The sequence below is a fragment of the Netta rufina genome (assembly GCF_964035555.1).
Source record: "Netta rufina genome assembly, chromosome: 4".
Classification (NCBI taxonomy): Eukaryota; Metazoa; Chordata; class Aves; order Anseriformes; family Anatidae; genus Netta; species Netta rufina.
In genome coordinates, this window is record NC_140127.1 from 45,614,459 (window position 1) to 45,640,472 (window position 26,014).

Below are 26,014 nucleotides of genomic sequence, written 5' to 3' on the forward strand. Positions count from 1 at the left end.
TATATCGCCTGCAGAGCAGTCCCTGCTATTGTTTAATCACAGCTGAAAATAATCAGCATTTTGCAGGACTGGGAAGAGGGAGTGGTAGGGAAGTATTTCAGGGAGATTTTTGGTAGTGGTGTAGCGTCCAGCATATTTTATTTACAATATTTAGCACTTTCTATGCTAAAGAATATTTAGAATAGTTAGCACCTTTTGTGCAGACTCTGTGCCAGTAGTATGTGAAGCAGTTGTATGATTTTCCTTCATTTTGTTACATGTACACAGAAGATGAACACAGGATACCTGTCAGACCCGCAGCTTGCTTGCATGTTTGCAGGCTGTGCTTCATATTGTTTGCTCATGAAATAATACAAACAGCCCTCAGAAAATCTGTCACAAAAGCTTCCTTTGCTAACAGCAGCTGATTTTACTTAGGCCTTTCAGAATCATTTTCATAGGACTATTAATGCAAATCAGCTGTAGCTATTAATTGTTGTCATTTTTTTAACAGAGCAAACTCTTGTTCATAATATAAGGACTAACAACAGTCTACTGAATGTATTGGTTTAGCAACCTATCATATTAATGTGGATCATTGCTGTCATAGCCTGTTTCTCATCTGCCTAAGAGCAGGTGGTCCTTACTGTGTATATCCGCTGAGTTCTGTTAATAGCAGAGACTTTTTGTGACTGAGTTGAAAACTGTTTATTACTACGTGAGTGCTGCATACAAGGAGAAAATAGCTGTTAAGCACTCTTAAACGGGTTGTGTCTTATTTCCCAGGTAACATGCATGTGTCACTGGCTGAGGCACTGGAGGTTCGGGGCGGGCCACTGCAAGAAGAAGAAATATGGGCTATTTTGAATCAAAGTGCAGAGAGCCTTCAAGAGCTATTCAGAAAAGGTAAGCATTTGAAAGGAGGGATATATGGAATGGAAACGTCTTGGTTATGTTTACCTGTAACATGCTCTCTTGTTCTTCATAGACTCTAAATGCGCATAATAAATTGCTCCTAGGTGCACCTCAACCCTGAGGCTGTTTTCAGCCATTCCTTCATGTTCTGTCAGGACACACGACACGTGGTTTCATGTGGTGACAACTTCACTTTGGTAGGAAACTACCACATAGTCCCTGTATTGTTCTAGACACTTAGAAATGAGATAGAAACATATATAAAAAAAAAAGATAAATACCTCTGAGGCCATCAGAGCAATCTGTTGTAGTGTACTCTACAGCATAGTATAGTGCTGTCATGACCAGTTTGCTCTGAAGTGATTTAGTCCTGAGTGAGGTGAAGGTGAGCCACTGAAAACTTGAGCAGATGGTCAGGAATCACTCCCCAGAGTGGGTTTAGCAATCCGGGTATAGATACTGAGAGGAATGTGAGTGCATGTTTTTGCTTTCCAGGAGTTAGAAATAAATCTCCCTTCTTCCTACCTCCCCCAAAGTAGTTGGTTTTAAGGTGAGCATCTGCAGTGTTGCTAATGATCATCTGTTCTAGCATTTGATCTAAGTATGGTGCCCTTTTCTCCCTTAGGTTTTCCTTTCCTTTTTTATAATCTGCAAGTCCTTAAGCTCATTGCTCACCCACCCACCATTTTTTTCCTCCCCATTTTTATGAAGTTTTGGACTTAAGTGACCTGACCTCAGATAGAGCATGCGTTTCGATGATGCATCTAGCATTTGAGAAAACATGGGGCTGTCATCTCCTTCTATCTAGGCATCCGTCTGTATGAGTATTTAACTTGATTCAGGAAAACTCACAAGTTCTCACTTTGAAAATGGCTACTGTTTTGCCACATTACTATGCAAGAGATATATCTTGATTACTGAGGGAAAATTCTGATGTGTTTTTGCGTATTCTGTTGTATTTTTGCAAGGATTAGCTTGAATGTATAATCTTGCTGAAACCAAGCTTTTTAAGATATGCTTTAGAAAATATCTAGTCAGACACTAGATCTGTCTCATACATGGATATATGTATCATCTCTGAATAGCTCACAGAACTCCAAAAGAAGGCACATATGGGCAGAAACTTTCATACAGCACTTGATACCTGAGCAAGATTTACTTAAGATCATAATCATGAAATTAAAGGGGAAGCTGGTGTCTTCTCTCCTCTCTTTTTCTCTGTTGCATCTCTATGAAAACCATTTTTTTTAAGACAGTGAGTTGGTGAGTCCATGGGAGACTTGAACTAAAGAGTATCTTGAAAGATTACAGGTTCATACCCGAGAATCAACACCATGAGCTCCATCTTGAAGTCCACCTGAAAGAAGCCAGCACCCTAAATACATAGCAGAGAAACTACTTAAGAAGCGTAGACTTAATAGAAGTCTCCACTGAAAACTGAGTAGTAATAGCTTGAGTAGTGCAGAAGAGTTATAATTACTGTGAAGGCTTCAAGGAAGTGTTGAGAATGAGAACACAGGCAGCCCTCCTTTGGAGGGACAAGTACTGAAAGATGAGAGCACTACATGGAAATCTGCCCCAGGACTTGTGGTGTATGCTTTTAAGGTAGGGGAGTGTTTGCCAGTCAAGACTGGCTAAGATGGCAGAAGTTTCTGGTCTTGCTTCCTATCAGTGAATACCAAAACACAGCTTCAGATAAAATCAGTGCCAGAAGATTGTCTCTTTGGGGATATGAAGGTGTTTTACTGAGTTGTTCTGCTAGTTCAGCAAATTATTTTCAGTCGCATGCTATTAATTAACCTGGGGTATAGCCCTGTGGTAAAATGCTCTTTAAAAGACACCTAAATGAAAGAGCTTTACAATGTAACAATGGTTGACAAAAACAACTTAATTCCTCCCAGCAAGATTAAGATAACCAGTCTTTAATGAAGATTTGGCTTTGCTAAGGAAAAAAACTGTAGACATCTTGTTTGGTCATCTTGAATATCAGTTTCTGTGCTGGCTTGTAGAGATGTGTTGCAGCGCTGCAGAACAGAATGCAAAGGTTCCTGTGGGCTTTCTTGTCTGACTCAATTTCATTTGCTCTTTGTGGAGGACTTGCAGCATATGGAGGATCCTAGGGAAATCCTGCTCTCCACAGTTAAATTTTAGAAATACAGAGAGCACAAAAGAGCTGTTCAGTGGCAGAAGTCAAATTGTCAGTTTTTCAGAACTGACCAGCCACTCCTGGGCAGAGGGCCACAAAGGCAAGCTCTGAGTTTTGGCAAGTTCACCACAGGCTTGACTCTGATCAGTCTCAGGGATGGTCTTTCCTTGCTCTTGTATAGCTCTGGATCCCCTGATAATGTTTTGTAACTAGATCTAAGCTTTGTTATGTTTTCTATATTAAGTTTCTTTATTTTAAAGCAGCATCAACAGCAAAAAAGAATTCAGCAGCATGGTCCAACTGTTTTGAAATCAGGAGGACAGAACAACCATGGAAATTGCCATCACTTAACTTGCCTTTTGTTGGAAACCTCCTACACCAGTCCAGCAACCACACACACTTAAAGGAATTGCTAACCCAAGCAACCACTGATGTATTTATTTATTAAATCCTGGTAGAATTTTGAAGTTGGCAATTCTTGTTCTTGTTCCACCAACTGAGAAAGTGTTCTTCAATTCATTTGTTATTTAAACTAGTTTCAGGAAATTAGGGAAAACTACTTAGGCAAGCCTCTGTGACAGATTTAGTGACTTGTTGGTTTATACTTGTTGTCTCTTGGTGCGTCTGTCTATTTATCCATCAAAGCACTGAATAGAAGAAGTACAGAATGAAATTCCATGTTTTACATTCTTAATCACAGATCACACCACGTCAAATTCAGTGACTGATCCATAGATGTGCATGTTCTTATGCTTAGTTGTACTTACAGTTCTCAAAATTGTTGAACCCATTCAAATACTTAAAAATTTGATTGCAGTCATTATAAGCAGTGAAAAATTAGATGGAAATGCCCAGTTGCTAATCACTGATTTAGAAGATCAACTCTGGTAGCTGTCTTGTCAGCATGTTATAAGCTGTTAAATGGAGGAGAAAGACAATCCAGTACTCCTAGTTGCAGTTCTGACATCAGTTGTAGTGAAGTTGAAATTAATCTGGAGGTTTGAAAACGCCGATACCAGACCTGCCCTTCTCTTACATCTGTTTAATTATCTGCAATAACTATTTTGTTGTTCAGAGGGTGTATCAGCTGTTTCAGACATGCTGTATCTTGCAGTCAGTGCTGCATGAAGTCAAAGGAACGAGGCTTTGAAGTGAAGCATCTCGGAGGCAAGCATGTAGGTATAAGGAGCGCGCTGTGCTCGCCGGCACTCAGGAGAGTAAGCCAGGCACTCTTCTAATTGAAGAGGTTGAACTGGAGAGGGTTTATCAAAACTTCAAAGTGGGAAAGACTCGGTGGCGTAAGCCACTCCTGAGCTAGAGTGTTTCCTGGGGTCTGGAAGTAGTCCCATTGTGTGTTCCTAGAGAAACGTGTGTTCGGAGGGAGAGGAGGAAGAGATGGGGAGGAAACCTTTCTGATAATAGAAAGGCAGGCTGAGTGAAGACATCACTGAACAGACTGGCTTTCTGCACAGAAATATAAACAGAGAGTGATTTATGTTTAAAAAAAAAAAAAAAAAAAAAAAAAAGGCGATGCCATCTGAAAGTGCATGTGAGGAAAGACAGTTGTGGTTTTTTTTTGGGGACCTGTAAATCTTGTCGAGTCATGCCACTGCATCTGCTTAGCTTGGGTAAGTTTAACAAAAGGGAAGAAGGCAAAATGAAACGTGTTGATGGAAGCTGGTGGTGGGTTCCAGTAATCAGAGCTACTTGGTTTTAGGGGAAAAAGGGCAGGGAATGGATTCCTTCAGTTGACAGGAGGGAAGAGGCAATAAGAGGAGACTAATCCTCCTCATTTACCAGCAACCCCCCTGGAGGCAGGTGTTAATATGTTCTTTTTCCCTTTCACCAATAAGTGTTGCAAAATGTTTTTTTCCACATTGTGCTAACGTTTGATCCTTTAGTGTAGGAGAAGGAATGAGGCCAGACTTCTAGATTTGGTTGGTTTTCTGGTCTTCCCTAAGCAAGTCTTGCTTTTTACTTGCACTCTTTCTTGAACTCTGCAGGGTGTGCTTGGGGTGATGGAAAGGCAAGGCGTGCTGTTACCCTGAGCAGGGAGAGTCCTGGGAGTGACAGGGGTTTCCCAGAAACTAGTCATTCACGTTATTTCTTGCTCCAGTCCTCTGAGGAAAGAGTAACTTTCAGTACACCTCCCATTCCTCCCTGTGCTGCTGGGTTCCAGTGGTTGAACGTCATGCCAAGGCTTTCTGCTCAGTCCCATCCTCCTGCATCTTGGCGGTGGCTGAGGAGCAACGCAAAGAGGCAAACATTGAGAATCCTGTGCGTGTATGTTTTGGGTTGTTGGTTTTGGTTTTTTGGTTTATTTGGGGTGTTGACTCTCTTAAGACATTTTGGTGTCCTGAAAGGGTTGAAATGTTTGTCATTTCCTACCATTTTTTGCTAATTGCTATGGCCTAAGGGAGAAAAAGTAGGAGAAATCACAACTTGAAGAGCTTGAAGTCTACCTGTTGTTTAGGAATTCAGAGTTACCAGCCCTCACTGTTGTAAAATGGATCAGTTTTAAACTGCTGCCTGAACTCGCTCTCTCTTAGAATGTTTGTTTTCTGTTTTGTTCTGTTTTTTCCTTTGGCAACTTGCATCCTGTTAAACCATTTAAAGGCTTAGAAGCCTTTCTTTTATTTTCCAGATGCTCTGCAGCTGAATGATCCTCCAGTTTTTACTGCCTTTAAAGCCAATTCACTCTTTCCCTTCAAGTAAGACCACACTATTTATCTGTGTCTTGGCACTGCTGGATAAACTGTGCTCTCACAAGTGTTTTGTTACCAAGCTGCATAGTTCGTGCATGAACTCAGAAGGCTGGCAGCACAGCACCAGCGTGGCCGAAAACCTCTTGGATGTAAAACTGACTGGGAACCATACCCTGACTTGCAGCGCTTTCAGGAAGACGGGCTCAGCTCTCTTCTTGTATCATTTTCCCCAGTATTTTGGGCAATAGATTTCCCTCACTGCTCTTAGAAATGTTTCTGAAAGCCTTAAAGAGGAGATGACATGAATGTTATCTCTGGAAAGGAGTTCCTGTTGTTTTGTTCTGGTCCCTGGCTCTGGGATGCGGTTCTGTCTTTGTTACTTTTTTCTATGGCACAAACAGTGAAGTGGAAGAGTAGAGTAACTTCAAAATATTATTTTCAGGATAAATTTGCAGTTGCAGGAGTTTTGAGGCAATTAATTTGATTTGTGACAGATTTGTGACCAGAGCAGGTGCCTGAAGAGGTGATCTTGTGTACTTCATGCTGTGTGTCTGCTACGTGCTGCAGTAAAATCACCATCTTGAGCACAATTGATGATTTTTCCCACTCTATCAAGCAGATATCTCTTCATGGTAATACAAATGATGACAGGCTTAAATCTTTTTGAAGCTAGGGGTCAGTGGGATCCCCACGGGGAAGAAGGAAAGTACGTACTGCAGTGTGACAACTGGTGATTAATGTCTGCATCAAGTTTTCCTCCTGGCCAAATCTATTTCATGTTGCTGAAGTAGCTCAGCAAATAGAATTCTTCAGTGATTTGGCTGTGTTTTGTTTTTTTTTTTTTTTTCTTTTCACAGCTTGATAAATTCAATATTTGGAAAAACGGTGACACTGGGCAAGTTCTAGAAACAGAAATAAACGTGTACAACGTTTGTTAGTTCACCCATATGTTTTATTTACTTTGCCTTATACTGATGTTGGTAGGCTCAAGTACCATACGTTGCCTTGTCTCTCCAGTTTATTTTTTAATATGATAGGAAAACCCTCTTTCTCCTGTGTATCCTCTCCAAACAAGAAGAGAAAGATCATTGTGTAGGGTTTTATGTTTGTATCTTGTATATTTTTAGGGTAGTTTTTTTGTCGTTGTTGCTTGTGGTGAAGTGTGCTGGTTTCGATGGGCAGCTCAGCAGCTCCGTACCAGAGTTGAATTGATTTAGCCGGTGTGATCAGAGCTGCCTTCTGCAGCAATTACTTCTTTTGGATCCAGAAGATGAAGGCAGAACAATGAAGTATGTCTGCTTGAGGCAAGAAGACTGAGAGCTTCTCTTCTATGTCATAAAAAGTGGGGAGAAACCATTTCTGCAATGCGAATTATAAACTCTTCATACCAGCTTTTAGCATAACACATTGATGAATTAGAAAAAGTGTAACAAACTTTCTGTAACCAAGTTCCTATGAAGAAAAAAAACATGAGTCACAGGGTAACAAAACAGCCTACATCCTGTGCTTTTTTTGGCTTGGGTTTATAAATTGAGTATTTTCAAGTTACTATTGAATGGGGACTTCTCTGTTTATGTGGAGGCTCTAAAAACTTCCAGAAAAAGTCTGTTTAAGTAGAAACATTTTAAAGTGAAAAGCACAAGTTTTTACAGGTCCACTTACTAATCGCTCTCAGGTGTTTAAACTTGAAATAATTAATTCAAGTAGAGTCTGCAGGATCTTCTAGAATGTTTGTTGCCCTCAGTGGTCCCTTTTCCTGTGTAAGGGAAAACTCTGTTTAGGGTTTTAAAGAGCGTTTGTAACACTGAGTGTGTTCATCTTAGGTTGAAAACTGTATTGGTGGCTTCTCTGCTGAATGATTTTTTCTGCACGCACTGATAGAAAGGGAAGCTTTGAGCTGCAGGAATTCAAAATTGGATGTTTTTCTGGATAATTGTGCTAGCCAAGTAATAATATAGTTCTGCTTTCCATGTCAGAGAATGTGGGACACCTAGAAGCAATTCCTTGGCTCTTCTTGGAGGAAGGGGAACAGAAGGAATGGAAGGGCTGGCTTGCTAGATCCTTTTACATCTGATACCTGCATGCAGTAATTTAAAACGTTTCCTAGGAGATTAGAAATATTCTAGATTACAAGATAGTTGAACAGCCTGGGCACCAGCACTGTGGGAGCATCCTGAGCTGATAGGAGAGTGGAAAATGTTGTTAGTGGTGGTGCTGAAGTAGGAAATGGTTGTTCTGCTGTTGTCGCTTATTATGCAGAGGAGGACCGACCTGTCCATCAAACGTGGGTTTCCTCAACTCTTTGAAACAGAGTTAATTTTTATTTTTACAGTGTTAAAAGCTTGTGCCTCCTTCAGTGAAAGTGAGCTGTATTGCTGTTAGAAACATAGAAAAAATATTTTAACTCAAGAAAATGAGGAAAGTTTTTTTTTTTTTTTTTTTCCTCTAAGTTCAATGTTTGTTTTGCTGTTCTAAGATTTGAAAGGAGAATCTTACAAAGGGATTGGGTTTACTCTTTCCCCACTTCCGCTGCTGTCTCTAATTTTTTTATTTTTCAGTTCTGAAAATACTTTTTTCTTTGGGCTGGATCCAGCTGTAATGTCCCAAGACTTCTCTGCTTGTCCCAGTCCTATCAGCTGGTCTTAATACAGAGCATTCCTTTTCTCTGCTAACCTTGTCTTCCCTCTTCAGATCATTGCTGCTACAACCGTGCTATTAAGATAGCAGTTAACTCTGTTCTTAATGCAGGATCTCACCTTAATGACATGCATCCTACAGCATTTCATAGAATCAGAATCTTAGAATTTGATCATTTTAGATGTCAGCTGTGTTTCAGACATGAAATAACCTGAGGACAGGAGATCTGTGACATTTTAGCAAGCTCTTCATGACCTTGGTGATATGAATAATGGCACAGAACTAAAGAAAAAAAGAGATATTGCTCTTTAGTGTGATGAAAATTGGGTTACTATTGTGGTTATGAAGCATCACAGGTGGAAAAGGAAGCATTTTGATATTCAATTTGTCTTTGAGCTAATAAAATTACATTAAGGAATGCCACAGAACAATCGTATGTTAATTTGGGGCTTTTTCTTTTCTTCTTTCAAATGCAGCTGATCCTACTGCTCTGGGATTCATCATTTCTCCATGGTCTCTCCTGTTGCTTCCATCTGGCAGCGTATCGTTTACTGACGACAATGTGTCCCAACAAGATCTGCGAGCGTTCACGGCTCCAGAGGTTCTGCAGAACCAGTCTCTGTCATCTCTCTCAGACGTGGAAAAGGTAAGATACCTCTCCCATGGCAGAGAGCTGCTGCCTTTTCCTGTTGATGAGTTCACAAACTGGCTTTGAGCTGACCTTTTTGTCTCTGCAGTATTCTTGATTTCTATGCTTGATTGTTGGTTTATGTTGTGAATGCAAGAATCACATTCAGCAAAGCAGGATACAACTGCCAAGCTCTGCAGTCATAGTATTGGAATTGTTTGTCTTGTTTCAGGAGAGACAACATTGTTGAAGATAGTAATGTTGTCTCCAATGTAATCTCTGAAGTTAACATGCAATACAGGCCTTGAAAAACATCAGAAAAAACATTCTGAATGGCACATTTGTGACATGCTTCAGAAATGATTGTGTTCTTTGTTCCATGCTGGGATTCATTTAGTACAGTACTTTTTTCTATTTGAAAAAAAAAAAAAAAGAGAGAGTGGTTAATATTTTAGGCCACATTGTGATGTTTCTTTATCTTCAGGATAGAAATCATCAGAAGGACCTCTGGCTTGTAAACTTGAGCAGGCAGCATATCAATAAACAATGACCAAATACTGGCATTCAGCACAAACACACTTCTGGTTAATCCTCTCTGATTACAGATGTGCAAATTTATGTTGTGATAGCAATATAACTTTGCTTGCTACAAGGTGATGACAGAATCAAGCCTCCACTGTAGCAGTTGTGTTGCTTTTTGTATTGGGAAACAGTTGTGTGTGGAAATGTACAAGCTTTGGCTTTACATAAGCAAATTCTTCACACAGTCACCTATAAACTAAATAAAGCCCTTTAGCTTGTGGTGTTACGTCTTAGCATTAGGTTGAAGCTTCGAGCTTTGGGCTTAGGATAAATTAACCTGGTTTGTGAATTAACTCTGCTTAATTTCTGCAAGTGTATGGTCCACACTGGCAGGTGAAAAAGGAACTGTTGTGATACCCTGAGATGGTAAAAACATTTGGAAAAAAATGAGCTGCTTCCATTCTTGTTCCCAGTTTCTAGCCTTGCAGATAAATCAGAGCTGTGCCCCCAGTGTGGTATTCATGCCTGGGTGCTTCCAAGATATTGATCCTCTGGGGTTATTTGCTTGCTTGTATGGCAGGGAAAAACTACCTGGAACAAGGCAAGGAGGTTAATCTTCACTGGAAAGACACTGGTGAAGCACTCCAATAATGGTAAAACAATATCAAACATCTCACATGGGGAATAACCTAGCAAGACTAACAAATTTTACTCCTGGCATAAAATTGCAACTCTAAATAATGATCTCTCATTATTTCTTCCCCTTGTATTGTATAAACACTTTAGTCTTATTATGGCTCTCTTATTTGGAGATATTAGAGCTGATAAATAACTGGTCTATGCATCCTTTTTTCTGCTTGTTTTCCTTCACATTAGCAACATACTGCGTGCTGGAGCGTACGCTGTTAATTTTTGTGACTTCATGTTTCTTAGGTCTTGTTTTGCACATGCTGACTTAATTTGAAACACATTTAAACTTCTTTTTTGTTGTTCTGTTGCATCTCAGCATAGTTTGCTAGACTCATCTAGTGGAAATCTTTGGTGTTTTCCTCTTTTGGTTCTTGTTCTGAAATCAGACCCTGTCTGCAAGTTGGGCTTTCTTGTTTCCTCGTTTCTTCTGGCCTCTGATCAGCCAACAACAGAGTCGCATTCAGCTCTTCAGCTATGACTTCACTTGCTGGCCGAATGGAACAGAGTATTCAGTGATAACTGTTGGACAAAACGATAGTCACTCAGTGAATACCCTTTTGGTTCTCTCAAGACACTCGGTCAAATTGAATACAAACCAAGCCTGATCTAATTGCGAGCCAATTGGAAATGCAGTTAGCAAACCATTTGAAGTTATAATAAGAGACGAATCTGGGAATTGAATTTGGCACTGATTTATATATTGTGGAAATTATTACAAGTATTGCAAAACAAAGATGAACCCAAAAATTTTGGGGTAAATGCTTTAATTTTTAAGAGGTGCATGTGATGTTCTTCAGTCAAAGATTGCTTCTTCTGGAGAGACAGATGAGTATTTTCAGTCTGTGTGCCCATTAGTACTGTACCGAACCACCTATTATTTACGGATCGTTTGAAATTACCAAAATTCCTGTTTTTTGTTTGTTTGTTTGTTTGTTTGTTTTTGTTGTTGGTTTTTTTTTTTTACAACACTTTTTCAGGAGATCTTTGCCTAGTTTGTCATGTATGCATTGTCTCGGGTAAGGAACTTGATGTAATGCTGCACAAATGTCAGCCATAATCTTGTAAACGGGCTGGTGTGGGATTTCCTGACCCCCACACCCTGATTTTCTGTCCCAAGCTAAGCCTGTCAGACCATAGTAAGCAGTTGGAAATTCGTTAGGGGAAATGCCAAACACCGGTCTAGCAGCAATATTGTTATTGATCTGGTTCTGAAGAGAAACTGTATGAAATAGGGGAGAGTTACAGGATATAATGCATGCAGGCATTACTTGACAATCCAAAAGGGTGTGTAGGTATGTAGCAGATAGATTTTTGTCTCATATGTAGAAGTGGCTTGCAAGCAACTACACAGTGCTGTACTTAAGAAGCCTCCAAGTTCATTTAAAACTTGAAATATGATGGAGTATCACATCAGAGACTATTAAACTTTTTTAAATTATTTTTGTGAAAGCTAGTTTCGGATAGGCTAGTAGGGTAGCATCTGTTGTAGTAGTGACAGTCCTTGTTTTGAGGTCTTATAGGTTGTGCTATAATGCTTTTGCTGAGGATGACAACGATTCTTAGTTTTAGAATAGAATAAAGCCACGGTGACATTTTCCCTTCTGACACTTTCCCCTCTGTGGTTCTGCTCCGGCTTCCTCACAAAAACACCATGTCTCTGTTTTCCTCTACCTACACAACCTTCTTGCACGCTTATCTGAATGCATGAACTGGTCCTGTTCCCACCCTCAGCGTTTGTTTGCCAGCTGGACTGAAGCGTGCCAGTGAGGAATCCCGAATCGCTGCTGCGTGCTGGTGGAGGCCATTCTGTCCTGCTGGGACTCTCAGGCTGTGCTGTAAAGGCCGGCCAAGTGGTCTGAGTGGCAGAAGCTTCAGGTTCGAGTGCTTCTTGGAGTGTGTTCATTCCCAGTGTTGTCTGAATAAAGCCCATTGAATTTAAGAGAGCAGTTTTTAATAATAGGTTACTTCTACGTGTATTTAGTAATTACTTCCTTACCCTGTCCCAAAGCAGTGTATTGCTCTTCTGAATACATAAAACAGCAAATGTTTCCTTATTACATGAGAAATGTAAACATACATTACGCTTGTCTTTTTGGCTAAAAGTCTGCACAGCACAGTAATGTTAGTGAGGCCATTATCATGTAGTAGTTATAAAAGACATTATAATGTCTTTCAAGCAGGCTGATCTAAACAGGAAGACATTTTGGCGTCACCCTCTGAGTCTTTGTGAACACGTTTTGTACATTAAGAGACTTTTCAGTGCAGAGAGAAATTCTCATGTCCAACATTAAGGTAGTATAAGATGTGTAATTTCTAACAATTCTACATACTGAGTTTGGAAGGAAGAAAATGAGCATCACACTGCTTCTGTTCACTCCGCTACCTTTGTCTAGTTGATTTACTTGGAACTTTTAAAAAACCTGTATATGAAGTTCCAGAGCCTGGACAGATCTTGTCAATATACCTAGGACTTAAGTAAGATGTTTTGCTTTTAGTTGGCAAAGAGGTTGCCTTAAATGAATCATCCCTAACTTATCACTGTCCCTGTAACTGTTGTTCATTGTCTGCACAATAATTTAATCAGCTGCTTGCTTGAAGTTACACAAATATTACTAATAACCTGGTAGAGAGTCATCACTAGTGTATGCTACTTGCATAGTCCAGAAAAACCGTTTTTTGTTTTTGTTTTTTTTTTTTTTACTGCTGTTCCTTAGCTGTATTGTTATTTTCACAGTGACCTGTTTGGACTGTGTGTATTTGTAGTCTGAAATCTGCAATATTTGAAGATTGTATTCCATGTCTTGAAGGATTTAATATGTTCAAGATGTATATTAATATCATTGCTGCTGATATTAACTGTTAATTATGAATGTAATGATTAATGCCTTTGCGCCTTAAAATACAAATGACAGATTAAGGTGGCTGCTTTATTTATTAATGCTTTTGTGTTCGTTATATTTTTTCCTTTGATTCCGGTCCTAGTAATTCCTTGACAGTACCACCCAGCTGATGGAGTCCCACTAAGGCCTGCCTTGCCTTCAGACTAAAGGTTTCAGGAGCTTTAGGTACCACCACGCGGTCTGTTCCCCTGCATGGTTGCTGACACAGATACGTGTGCTTCTGCCTTCCTTGGGAGATGAACATGTGGACCTAAACAGCGAGGCCAGAGGCACTAATTAGATGCAGTACCCTTTTGTTGCAGTAGGATTTACTTCTCTAACTCTCAGGCAAAAGAAAATAAAAATCTGAAATACAGATGAGCTTAACTGGCAAGAAAGTATATAGGCAAAGTGACACTAGGTTAGCTGCTCTGCTTTGAAGGTGCTTTGCATTTCCTGTGTTGTTCTGAGTTGATAAATGTCTTGTGTTTCATTATAGGTGCATATTTATTCTCTTGGTATGACACTCTTCTGGGGAGCTGACCATGAAGTACCTCAAAGTCAAGTAAGTTTGAATTTGGTTTTGTTTAATATCACGGTCTCAGACTTGATAGTGTGACCACTTCAACATCAATTAACATGACACGATGTCCTCGTGGGACGCAGAAGACTGTGGCTTCCTTGCTCTACTTGGAGCTTTTCCTTGTGGTGTGTACCACTATTGTCACCTTGCAGAAAGAAGGTGCAGATAGAACATGTCTGTCCGTTTCCACGTGGGTATATCTGGGTTAGTCCATCCTGTAGCGTCACAGGCAGAAAAACAACAGTTGATGCTGCTGAAAAATACTTTTGTTTCAGGCTTATGTATAAAAATAAACATTTAAGTAACATCGTTGATTTACTCATAATAAAGCAACTCGTGATCTCTGCTGCTGTAATTTCAGTGAGTCTGGAATTGGCACGTGCTAATACTTGCCTTGCGCAATGTCCAAGAAAAAGGGTATGAATTGCTTGGAAGAGGGAGTAGACTTGCTACTGACTTGTCAGCCGCTGCAGACACAGTCGCAGACTGCTTAGAGCTGAATGTTATTGCTCAAGAGGTTATCTCCCACACCCAGCAGAACGCCTTCACTTAGTTGTGGAAAGAGTCTGGAATGCCTAATTCGTCATCTGCCTGGGTGCTCCCACCTGCTCCCAGCTCAGCTGTTTGAAGGCACTATCTAAAAGGGTGAAAAGTAGGTGAAACGCACAGAGGGAGCATTTAATGAGAGACTTGGTGTCGGGGGATTTGACAGAGCATTGTGCAGCTTGGGGAGCTGAGCTATTTCTGTTCCATGTTTTGGTTCAGTCCTGTTTATTGGCGTTATGTTTAAGGGTAAGGAAGGAAGTTTTGGAAGGCTTTGGGAGTTAAAGTGCTCGGTTTCTAAAATTTTCTGTACCAGAGTAGTAGTTGGGTTCTAAGTCCTCCTGCTTTGGAAATAGCTGCCTGAATGCAGAAGTCACAAATTTGATGCTGACAGTTATAGGGATACTTCTTGGTAGCCTACCATGTCTGTCCCCCAAACTGCACTGTTTTATTAGATGGTTATCCCCCTTCTTTGCTCACCTGCCTTGTAAGGGATGAAGGGAGCAGTATTGAGCCAGTAGCAGGAGAATGGCTTGAGATAGGTGCTCAATGGAAGGTGGGTAGGAATTAATTTTCTTCCATGTTTTTGTTCCTTCCCTCAGTATTAGATTGTAGCAACAGTTTTATAGTAATGCAGCAGGAAGAAATGCTTTCACAGTGCTTTCTCTCACTGTTTTTCTGAAGTATGGTGTAGTGAGGTATGTCTGGAAAGAAAGGGGGGAGCAGAAGTACAGAATTTTTCATCAAATGTTCTGGTGCTCTGCCTTGTGGAGGTAGTAGAGGCAAAAAGACAGGCTGTGTATGGCATAGTGTTTAAGTGTTAGTTTGTATGTGTGGAATTTCACTTCATTTTATTTGTCTGCATTTGTTGGTTGGTGGGCTGCTTCTCTGCTGGGAATTTGGTTGAACTGCAAGAATGATTTGTATGATTTGGGAGAAGTGCTGAAAAAATAGGTGGGAAAAGCCTACGTTAGTTATACCAGGGTGATCCAGAAGAGTTATTTATGGCACCACTTAAAAAATAAAAAAAACCAGGAGCACTAACACAGGAAAGGTGGGAAGAGTGTCATGTCTTAAAATGCTCTATGTCAAAAAGCACGCGACAGAGCTTGTGCTTTGTAGATAACCCCACGTGTTGGCACAGGGGGGAAGCTGAGACCTCAAGTGCTGGTGGCACCTGAGAACAGGTGTTATCTCTGACCATTGCGCACCCTGTGGAGCCGTATTCCACTGGCAGTGTGCTGGATTAACTGGCTGGGGAGAGGAGAATCAAACCTAGATTGTTCTTCACCATATGAGCATTGTTCTGCAGTGACAAAGCTTTGGTTTTTAACCAGTGGCTTTGCTGCTTGAGACCTTACATCTTTGTTGATAATGTTTGGTGGTGGCACTGGGCTTTGGAAATGCTGACCCAGCTGGAGCAAAAAAAAATCCAAGTGTGGAATTCGGACAGGAAAAAAGACTTTGTCAGAGTGTTTAAAAACAGCAAAGACCTTCAAGCAGAACTTTTTCACTGGTAATTAAGCCCTTGAGAAAGGAAAGTGGCGGTGTCCTGATGGTACAGATCAGGCAGCTTGTATGGACCATACTGTTGTAGGAGCCAAATCTAGATCCTGGCTGATTGTCCAGTGACTGTAACTGCAACTTCTTACCACCTAGATGGTGACTTCCACATTGGCACTCACTCGATGTAGGCAATAAGCCTCATAAATAGTCATTTTATTACGTCGAATGTCTTTTGTTTGTATGTGTGTGCTGCAGGTGACAATTAAAATTGATTCTCACCTCCCTCCCATTTTTGTTTGTCATTAGCCTATCAAACTCGGAGATCATCTCAACAGCATCCTCCTCGGCATGTGTGAAGATGTCATTTATGCCCGTGTATCCGTACGGACCGTTCTGGATGCCTGCAGTGCCCACATACGGAACAGCAACTGTGCCCCTTCTTTTTCATACGTGAAGCAGTTAGTCAGACTGGTTCTGGGAAGCCTGTCTGGGGTAAGTCTTCGCACGCGTCTGAGGGTTAAGGGAGATCAGCAGGAAGAGAGCTAAGCTGCTAAATCAGAGTCATTGTGCAGTCATTCTTCCTATTGTTTGACCATGTTGCAGTTGTGAGAAGGGGGATTGTTGAAAGGAGAAAAACTCTGAAATTGTAGGAGGAGAGAATTGTTCTCCTCTTGTTAACAGTTTGTGCACTCGACAGTTCTTCTTGGAATAAAGATTTCAGCTGCTGTAGCTGAGGAAGATAGTTTTCTGAAATGGTTATCCTCTTTGGAAGAGAAGTAGGAAAAAGCATGAATTCTGGGGGCAAACATTAGACAGATTCCTACTTGAAATGCTGCAAAAACGATGGGTGTGGTGTTTCTTTTTTTAGAAACATTCTTGACTTTGGGAGAGTCACTGATTAACTGGAAGAAGGACTTCTTAGTGTGCCAGTTCTCTTGCACTTCTCCTCAGCTCCTGGATAGATAGGATTTTGTGGAGGACTTAATTGTCCAATGACGACAAATGCCTTGAGTTCATGTAAGAAGTGAAGCATGCTACATGAAATCATCTTGCAGAGTTACTATTCCTGACAGGCATCCTCTGCCTTCACCTAAACCATCACAACATAGCCACAGATTAGTCAAATGACTCCAGGCTCTGAATTCGAAGGAAAGCCATAAGTTGTCAATATTGTTAAGATTGTTCTTTTGTTAGTACTTCCTTTTCCTTGTGTTCTCTTTATAATTCTAACAAATGTCAAGGAGTATGTTTTTGCTAAAGTGATATGCAGTGGTGATCTTGAGTTTTATCCTGTTCTACACTGTTGAAACTCCTATCTCGTAGAGGTTACACAAATGTAAAAAAAAAAAAAAAAAAAAAAAACAAAAAAACAACGGTGTCAGGAGATGTAGCACTGTAGTTACAAGAAAAGTATTTGAGTTGATAGTACTCTCATTTAACAATTTGTTTTATCATTTAATAGTTACTTAGGCTCTTTATAAATCCGGTTTGGAAGTTCTTGCATGATGTGACAGGTCCCTGTATTTGTCCAAAGTTCAGCAGAAGCTGTCTGTGACAGGGCTCCAGAAGCAGCACTGAGTCGGAGTTCCAGATTTGTCAAATGTGTGAGGCTGTCTGTCAGTCAAGTGCTCCTCACTGCAATGTCCAAACTCCTGTGCAGCTGCCAAGTGGATCTGGCTTGTGATTCAGTGAAATGAAGGCCTACAAGGCCTTAATCACTAAGTGAATACTAAAGCGAAGATCTAAATCTTGAATCAGGCCATGAGCTATAGAAACAGACAGTGTGGAGAACTGAGTCATTCATTTTCAGAATCTTAATAGCCCTTTTTGCTTAGCAAATTTTCTGCTTTTCTGCTCATCTTGTCCTTGTCACCAGGCTTACAAAGGGTCTCCACGGTTAGCATGACAAACTGACTGACCTGGCCAGCTGAGGACAGCAGTAGTGGTCCTAACTGCACGTGCTGAATCTAGCTGCTGGGTTCCCATACTGTGCCAATGACCAAGGAGCAGGACTGCTGGACGTTATCCAGTGTTGAAGCTTTGCTAATATTCTGATTTTCTTCTGGCAGAACTATGTCTTAATCTGAGTCGAGGCTTTGCAGCAGAACAAGAACAAAATAGTTGAGTAGAGCCATGTGTTGACAGAACAACAGCAGCATAGCTGTGCTTCTGGGTTTTTCTGCGCCTTAGTTAGCCCTCCATGCTGGTTTTAACATTTTAACTCTGTATGTGTCCTTGAAGTTCAGTTTAATCAGAAAAGCACACAAAGCTGGTTTTTCAGAACCAGAGTAAACGTTAGTGTGCCTCTGATCCTGCCTGGGCTTTTCAAAGGCTGGAGGAGCCTGAGCTCTGTAATAGGTCCTTGGGTGATATGTGAAGCACAGTGAGAGATCCTCTTGCATCTTTTCACTTGATGTTAATATCCTCTGTAAAGGGCAATACAGCGTAGGACTCATTGAACCTGTTCCATGTTGAGTTGCACAGTAACTGTGATGGATAAAGCTCTTTGATATCTCCATCCCACCTCCCAGCTAAGCCACTGTCTAGGTTGGGCTGATTGCCACCATATCAAAACACCTCAATGAGAAGTCTTTGTTACAGCGAATAAGCTTGCTTTTTTTTTAAGTGAATGGTTGTGTATGTAACATCACTTCTTTGGGGAAGTGGTTTTTAAAAAAAAAAAAAGCTAAAAATTAGGACTAAGAACTGTGAGTTCACAGTTGTGAACTTAATTCATACTTACTGCAAAAAAGTCAACCAGTTGTGTGCTAAAAATCCTGCCTTGAGTATTCAGATGTCAGTATTACAGGGCATGGTCTCGTGGTGAAACCATTTTTTCTTTTGAAACATTTGAGCCTGTACTCTGAACTTGAATTTTAATGTTCAATGCTAACTTGTGTTGTGCGTTATTTAATGGGTGCTAGTTTAATGTTGATGTCAGTTCTTTCAGTACATAACTAGGCGTCATTGCCTCTTTTGCAGATGGATCATCTTGCTTGCAATGGAGATAAAAAATTGCAGCCAGACAGGAGCCAGGCTATTCGGGAGAGGCTGAGGGGGAAAGGACTTCCCACAGGTAAGTGCTTTCTTGCAGGGGAGGGTCATGGCACTAACAGCCCTGTGGGAGACCACGTTTGTGGGGTAGATTTTGCAGCCAAAGAAACTGAGTATTGGAGCCCTTGCTCACGGTAACAGAGTTGGTAGTTCCATGCCTAACAAAGCATAGACAATGTCAGCAAGAGAAAAATTATTTCTAGAAAATACATGTCTTTTTCTGGCTCTGTTCCTGATGCGAGGAACAAGGTGGCCAGAAGTTTTATTTCAGGGGAGGAGAAGTTTCAGGCAACTGGAGGAAAAGGAAGCAGCTTCTCTTAGTTCCTTTATTTCTGTGGGCCCTGCTTTACCTCACTGTAACGTTCCTTGCACATAGCCACTTGCTTTCCTTCCCAGGCAGCTCGGGGCCCTTCTCTCTGCACACAAAGCTTCTTGGTGCCCCCTCTTTTACCCTTAGCGGAGGTGGTGTGTGTTTGTCACAGTTCTGCTGTGCTTCGGCACTGTCAGGTGGACATGGAAACAAGGTAAGGTTGTAAAGTTGCTTCAGGGAGGTTAGGAAAGAAGAAAAGGGGGAAGGAGGGAAACAGCCCTTTTTGGGGCCACACTGCCATTGTTGCCAGTGTGGAGTAAAAGGGATTAAGTGATGTGGGATGACAGCCAATTGCTGGCCAAGGCTTTATTAGATGTTGCTGTTCAAGGTCTGTGGCAGCATCAGTTCTGTGCTAGGCTTTTCAGCCAAGAGTAGGTGTTCTTCCAAAAGGCAGATCTCATCTTTTTTTTTTCTGGAAGAGTTGTGGAGAGTTTTGTGATGTTCCAGTCGGGCCAATCAATGTCATTGTGAGGCAGGCAGTGCGATGCAATAATTATCCGAGACCTTTCTTGCCTTAAAATGCTCATCTGTAAATGGTGTACCGTGGTGAGCAGTATGGGATATCTTCCACAGATACCCAGCTCTGTAAATGCTAGCAGCACAGACTTTTTAGCTGCCTTATATTAACTTTCTGCCTAGTTACCACTAGTAAACGTGGAACGAAAGCGTGTTGCTGATGTGCTTGAGCTGCTCCCTCTGTCTTTTGGTTTGGTGCCCTCCAAAAACAGCAACGGTTCTCATCTCCTCCAGAGTCTTTCTGCAGCAATAGGAAGACCTCTAGGAATATACAGGGTTTGGGACTGGATCAATTCAGTTGACTGGATTTGTAAACAATAGCATGCCTTCCTTCTTAAGCTCTTGTCTTAAAAAATAATTCTTTCCCTGGCTCCCATCAGTTCTGCAAAGATTGTGCCAGAACCTTATTGTTTTGATTTGTTAAATTGTTAGGTTCTTCTTGAACCCTCTTCTTTCCCAATTTCTAGTTTCATCATATTCATGGTTTCTTTACACGCCTTTGTTCTTCTGCAAGTACATACCATATTCCTCACCTGGCATTTTTCTTTTGCTTTTCAAGTGGATTCCCATCATCTTCAGTTTAATTAATAATTTGCTATGTAGCACAGCAGAGCTTGATTTGAGCACATTAGCATTTGGCTACTACCTCAAGCTTGGTCATTTCCATACTCTCATTTCCATCATCTATTCTGCTTTTGATCCCATGATTATCATAAATTGCCTGTTTTGAGAATGGTCAGAATGAATATTTGTTTCATTTTGGAGGCATAGCAAGGCTGTTTTTTAAACTCTGTTCTCACTGTACTAGCAACCCTAATTTTTTCTTTACTTTGTTCTCTTGCTAATACAGCTGAAAAGTCTTTTGCTCTTCTGCTTTTATTTTTCTTAGAAAATGCTCTCGTTGAAGTCTGTGTGTGCTTTGAGGTTTTTTACTTTTCTGTTTATTTTTCTTACAACTTTCTGGTTAAGCTGTTTAGCAGATGATTTTTTTTTTTTAAATCTCCAGAAGTCATGTTTGTTCCCAAAGTCTTAACTATAAAATAACGTCTCTTTAATGCCTGAAACGTTTTCTGAGGACTATGCCTTTTGCTTACAGAGTATAGAGTAGATGATCTAATTGATGTTTTCCTACTGTATCCTCTGACTTCATAAAATGTCATGGCCAGGATACTCTTTCCTCTTATCCTTACTTTCTTTGAATCACTTAGTATGTATGACAGTGCTTCTGAGATGTTTGAGAGGCATTGCTTTTTATTTTAATTAATGCAACGTTCAGTTAGTATGCAGCGTCTGGGTCACCGAAGGGCTGTGGAGGTGGAAGTCTGGCTGCTGGGTGCTCTCTTGCCTTCTGGCTCTGCCTGAGATTGCCACAGTGCCGGGCAGAACAGGTTCCCTGCAGTGTGTGCTTGTGAAATTACCAGCTTGGAGAGGATTGCCTGAACAAAGGGTTCTCTCAGACTGAGGTGTCCAGCTGAGTCAGCTGCTACAGAGCAAGACACTGTGGGTTGTTCTTTTTGCCGTTGTTGTCTTGTTTTGTTTTAGGTTCTGCCTATTCTGATTCCATTCCAACTTGTTTCAGTTTCCCTGTATCACAGTAATTACCTGTGGAACTCTGTTTACTTATCTCTTTTTCCCTAAAGGGCTTAAAACCATCTTAGTAGCCCCCGCAGACATTTCCATTTCAACATCTGACTTCAGTCCCATTCCCTGGTCCTTTCATTTTTTTATTTTTTACTAGCATCATCTTAATTCTCAGTCTTTCCATCTTCGATATATGCCTTCATCTCCCTTTGCTGAGCCCTCAGGGAATACAGGCCATCAGAAACATAGGGAACAAGACATCCACGTAACCAAATGAGCTCTAGCTATCTTCAGTTCCACATGGCATACTTATTGAATCATATGGTTGAAAGTTAGGGTGGTCCCAGTGAAAAGGGTGTCTGATATAATGAGTGATAGCTCTCATTTGGTCCAGGGCTATCTAACTCTTTGTTTTATTAATTGATTTATAATGAATGCAGGAGTATCAAAATGTTGCTCCATCTAACTTCAGATCGATGATTAGTCATGTTGAGTTGATGAATATAGAGATGGTTCAGCTGAAGAGAGATGTGCTCCTCATTTCGGTCTTTGAAAGACTTAAACGTGAACTCTAAGATCAGCTTTGCAAATCTCGGTCATCCAAAATTACAGTTGCTGGGGCTTTTTATTGGCTTAGGACAAATGTTTTGAAATATTTTTCCACTTGTTGAAATTAGGTATTTTGTTCTCCTGTCTGCCAAGGTTGGATGTTGTCAGTTATTTATTTCTGTCTTTACATCTTAAGTACAATTATTAAATTATTAAATAGCTTCATGCTAATATTCTCCCCAATTAAATTTATTTTCTGTCTCTTTCATGACTCACTTTCTGTGGTTATTTTGGTGAATGAGCTTTATGGCAGGGCAGACTGCAGAAGTAATTCATTCTAAATTAATATTACAGAATGTTTGCTTTTAGTCAAGTCATACTCAGAGCACAATATTTAGGAACTGACTTAGCCAGCAGAAATAGAAACAGTAAAACCTGGTGTGAGTCATCTGAACATATGAGTTATTAGTGTTTCCTGTTCAAAACACTGTCGACCTTAAGAGTTTCCAAGAATTATTTGTGGAAGTTGTTTGATAAGATTATTTTGGGGTGACAAAAGAGCAAGTAATTTTCAAACTCTTCGAAATATAAAGCAAGAATTAATTCACCCCACTACTGTTTTTGCTAAAAACCATAGCATTCATCCCTTAAAAGAGTGTAGCCTATTTAAAACTTGGTTGAAATCTCCGTAACTTAACCAGGCCTGAGAATCTGCTTCCCAGCTCTCAAATAAATGAAATCTTGCCCCAGAGAACTATTGCTGTGTCTCCTTGTGTGTTTACTTATTAAGTTCCACCTTGTGTTTGGGATCTGTCTGCACCAAGAGCAGACCTTTGAAAACATACTTGTCTTTTCAAGAAATTTAGCTGCCGTGTTTCATAACTTTGCTTTCCTGTCACAGTGCTCTCCAGTGGGACCTTGACTCCTACATCATGGAGTCCGTCCCAAACGAACTTCGTGTGTTAAAGTGCTGCAGTTAGAGCCGTCAAATTCCCAACCTTCATCTCTGCCAAAAGAGTGTATGCCACCTCATTCTGCTTGTGATGACTTTAAAGTATCATCCACGTTCACTTTATCTCTGCATAATAGGAAAGTGGAAAGAGGGAACAAAATTCAAAGTATTGATGAAGTGCCTGTTTAATTAGACTATGCACTCTGTTAAGTGCAGCAAAAATTGTAGGTTTTGTAAACTGAATAAAAGATCCTAAGGCTCCATGAAATCCTTTTAATTTTAACAGGAATACTAATGTTCAGTTAGCTCTCTCCAGAATATTTATTGCTTATATGGCTGCCCAGCAAAAACTCACAGGAAAGAGAAAATAAGCCATTTTGATTTTGATCCAGTGAAATTAATTGCGGATTATGTTTTAGTACCCAATCTTGATGAAAATGCAGCTTTTAGTCTATAAAGAAAGAGTTTATAGTGATCACCTCCACATGTGAACTGAAACAGATTTCATTTTCTTGCTAAATCCAAGCACAAAGCTTTCGCTTACCAAAAAAAAAAAAAAAAGAAAGAACTTTATTCCCTTGATTTGAGAATCTCTTATCTGGCAATCTTCATGCACACACCCTGCCCATCTTCCCGTTATTAGAAAAACAGAACTGAGTAGGTGGGAGAAAAATTTCAAGAGTTGAACAAAACAAAATAGAAGCCAGATGAAGATTTTTATTTTTTTTTTAATCGTTGTTTTGCACTCTAGAAATGGTGTCTGTTTTCTTCCAATACATTTCGTGCATCCTGCAGTTCTGGTGGTCGGTGGTGGTAGAGATCTTGTGAACTTCAGTATAGCTGCTGCTGCTTTACTGAGCTTCCAGCCTGGCAGTCCTGCTGAGGGCAAACTTGGAACTCCGGAACAAAATGAGAGGGGATGCAAAGACCCAGGAGTAAAGCAAACAGGAAATGTAAAATGCTGTATCTGCAGAAAACGAGCCATATGCCTGAGTTTCTCCCGCGCTGTGCCCAAATCTGGGAAGGGAAAAGCAGGGTAGACCTTTGCCTAATTGACTCAGAAATGTACTGAAAGGAAATCAAACCGTAAGTCGTAGTAGAAAAAAATGCAGTTGTGCAGTTCCCTGTCCTGCAGGGATGCTGAGGAATAGGAGAGGAAATGCTGCACTTAGGAGGTGCAGCTTGGCAAGCGTCTCTACCACTGCTCTGAACAAGACTGGGGTTTCTGGAGCTGTTTGGGTTGTTTGATAGAGGAGCCATGCCCACCCAAAGCTGAACACAGATCCTTCTAAAGGATTTACAGCTTTGCCGCTCCGCATGGCGCTTTGAACAGTCCTTCAGTCCAGCTCATTTTGTCCTTGACAAAGAACACATTATTTTAGGAGTGCTTCGATCTCAAACTTGGAATTTCTCAACAATTTAAAAAAAAAAAAAAGTAAGAGAGAGGAGGAGGTGCTGTTTCTAGCAGGCAACCCGCAGGCCGCAGCTGGCTCTGTGGTCTTCTGTATGGCTCACAGCCAGCCCCAGAGGGACTGCAAATCCAACTCCTCCATCAGCTTCCCACTCACATCTGAGAAACTATCCGCATTGTCTTGGGATGAGGATTTTTCTCTGTAGCTTTTCTCCAAGCTGATTGTGTGGGAGATGTTTTTTTAAACTTAGGCATAATCAGTTCCTCTTTTCTGAGCTTCCTGTCGAGCAGTGATGGTCTGCTCTTTTCGACGCGCGTGGGCGACCTCTCTTTCTCCCCCCAGCCCAGCACATGTGCACGCACATATGGGCGTACCTGTAAGCGTTGCTGAAATGCAGCTGGAAAAGGTTTTCCATTCTTTACAGACAAAAGAAAGGGGCTATCAGAAAGCATTTCAACAAAGTTGAACTGAGTTTATTCAATATAAATAGACCCAGTCTGTGTTTGCATAATGCTTGATCAATTGCCTGTACGATGAAGGCGTTACACAAATAATTGCAGACAGACTGAATTGAGGTAGGACCAGATGACAGCTCTCTAGCTCAGATGAAAATGAGCAAGATTACTGGCAGTGAGAAAGACAGATGGTTCGTAAATAACACTTGTCAGAAAGGGTGTAGTTGCATTGAAGACTCCAAAGGAAAAAGGAAGCAGGCCCATGGTCATGTAGTAAACATAACTTTGGCCTTTTGTGCTCATGTGGAAACGTAGATTTGGGTTTCAGCACCAGAAGGGATTTTTTTGTGAACTCTTGGTGATTAATTGCTATTCTCATGGTATGTATTCCCTTGCTATATATTATACTTTGAAATCGTGCAATTACTATAATTGCATTTGAATTATTTACAGTAATTATGAATAATTGCACTAATGTAAAATCAAGTAGAAGATAAACACCCAGGGGCGATCTGTGAAATGGAGAGCCCAGATACTGTTCTGAGAGTTGGTTTCAGCAGAAAAGTTTTGGGGGAAGGGGAAAGTCTGCTCCTCATCATCACTCATGTACTGTGGTATCTTAACTGCTTGTGGCTTGTCCTGTCACCATTACGGAGATGTGGGGAAGTCCTTCTTTGTCCTGTCACATTGCTGGGTAACTGAAGTGTAGAGCAGCTCGTGTGGTGCCGGGTGAGGAGATGGTTTATGTCATTAGTGGAGCCAAGAAACTTTGGATAGGCCTCGAGAGTTTCCATTTGCAAGAGAAGCCATTTTCAAAAGGATGGCATGATTCATGTTATGACCTTCCATTATAATTTCAAGATGTAGAAGTTGAATTCTGTAGCCAGGTTCTTTTTGATCCTTAGTTGGATCTTCATTCTTCCTATTTTACTGGCAGTCCTGTTCTTTTTGCCACATTTCATAAGCTGAAAAAATAAATGTGATGGGTACACTGCATATTGGCTCGATGAGTTTGGACTTGTGTATGCCATTCATCTGAAAGTAAATGTTTGGGGGTGTCAGAAAAATACTGCAGAAGTGCTTGGAAGAGGTATTAAGGATGCACAAATGATTCCCAGCTTCCTTGTGCTGGCAGTGTACCATTAGGGACTGGTTGGCCTTGTCCTGAAAGAGATTTACTGCAGTTGTTTAAGACCTCCTGATGTAAATAGAACTGAGGTAGCTTTCTGCAGCAGGCTTTGTACCCCTGGTCTTCTCTTTGCCTCTCTCAGGATGATTCTTCAACACCTCACGTTGATGCTGTGATCCAGTTTGGAGAGAGCTTGCTGGAATTAGGTGGAGAGGGATTTTTGTCTTGCAGAGGTGTTAAGTACCAAGACTGGTGAAAAGCAA

General features: G+C 40.8%; 1 protein-coding gene across 1 annotated transcript in view; it reads left to right on the top strand.

The window, feature by feature from the left end:
- Nucleotides 1-770: 770 nt before the first annotated feature.
- The window catches only part of PTPN13 (protein tyrosine phosphatase non-receptor type 13), a gene marked incomplete at its 5' end in the record, with an annotated part of 85,814 nt that continues 60,570 nt past the window's right edge, over nt 771-26,014 (top strand). The window contains 5 exons of the mRNA XM_084285815.1: nt 771-885; nt 8,859-9,028; nt 13,601-13,666; nt 16,040-16,225; nt 18,716-18,809. Coding sequence (XP_084141941.1) covers nt 771-885; nt 8,859-9,028; nt 13,601-13,666; nt 16,040-16,225; nt 18,716-18,809 — 631 coding nt within the window. The remainder of the gene's footprint in view (nt 886-8,858; nt 9,029-13,600; nt 13,667-16,039; nt 16,226-18,715; nt 18,810-26,014) is intronic.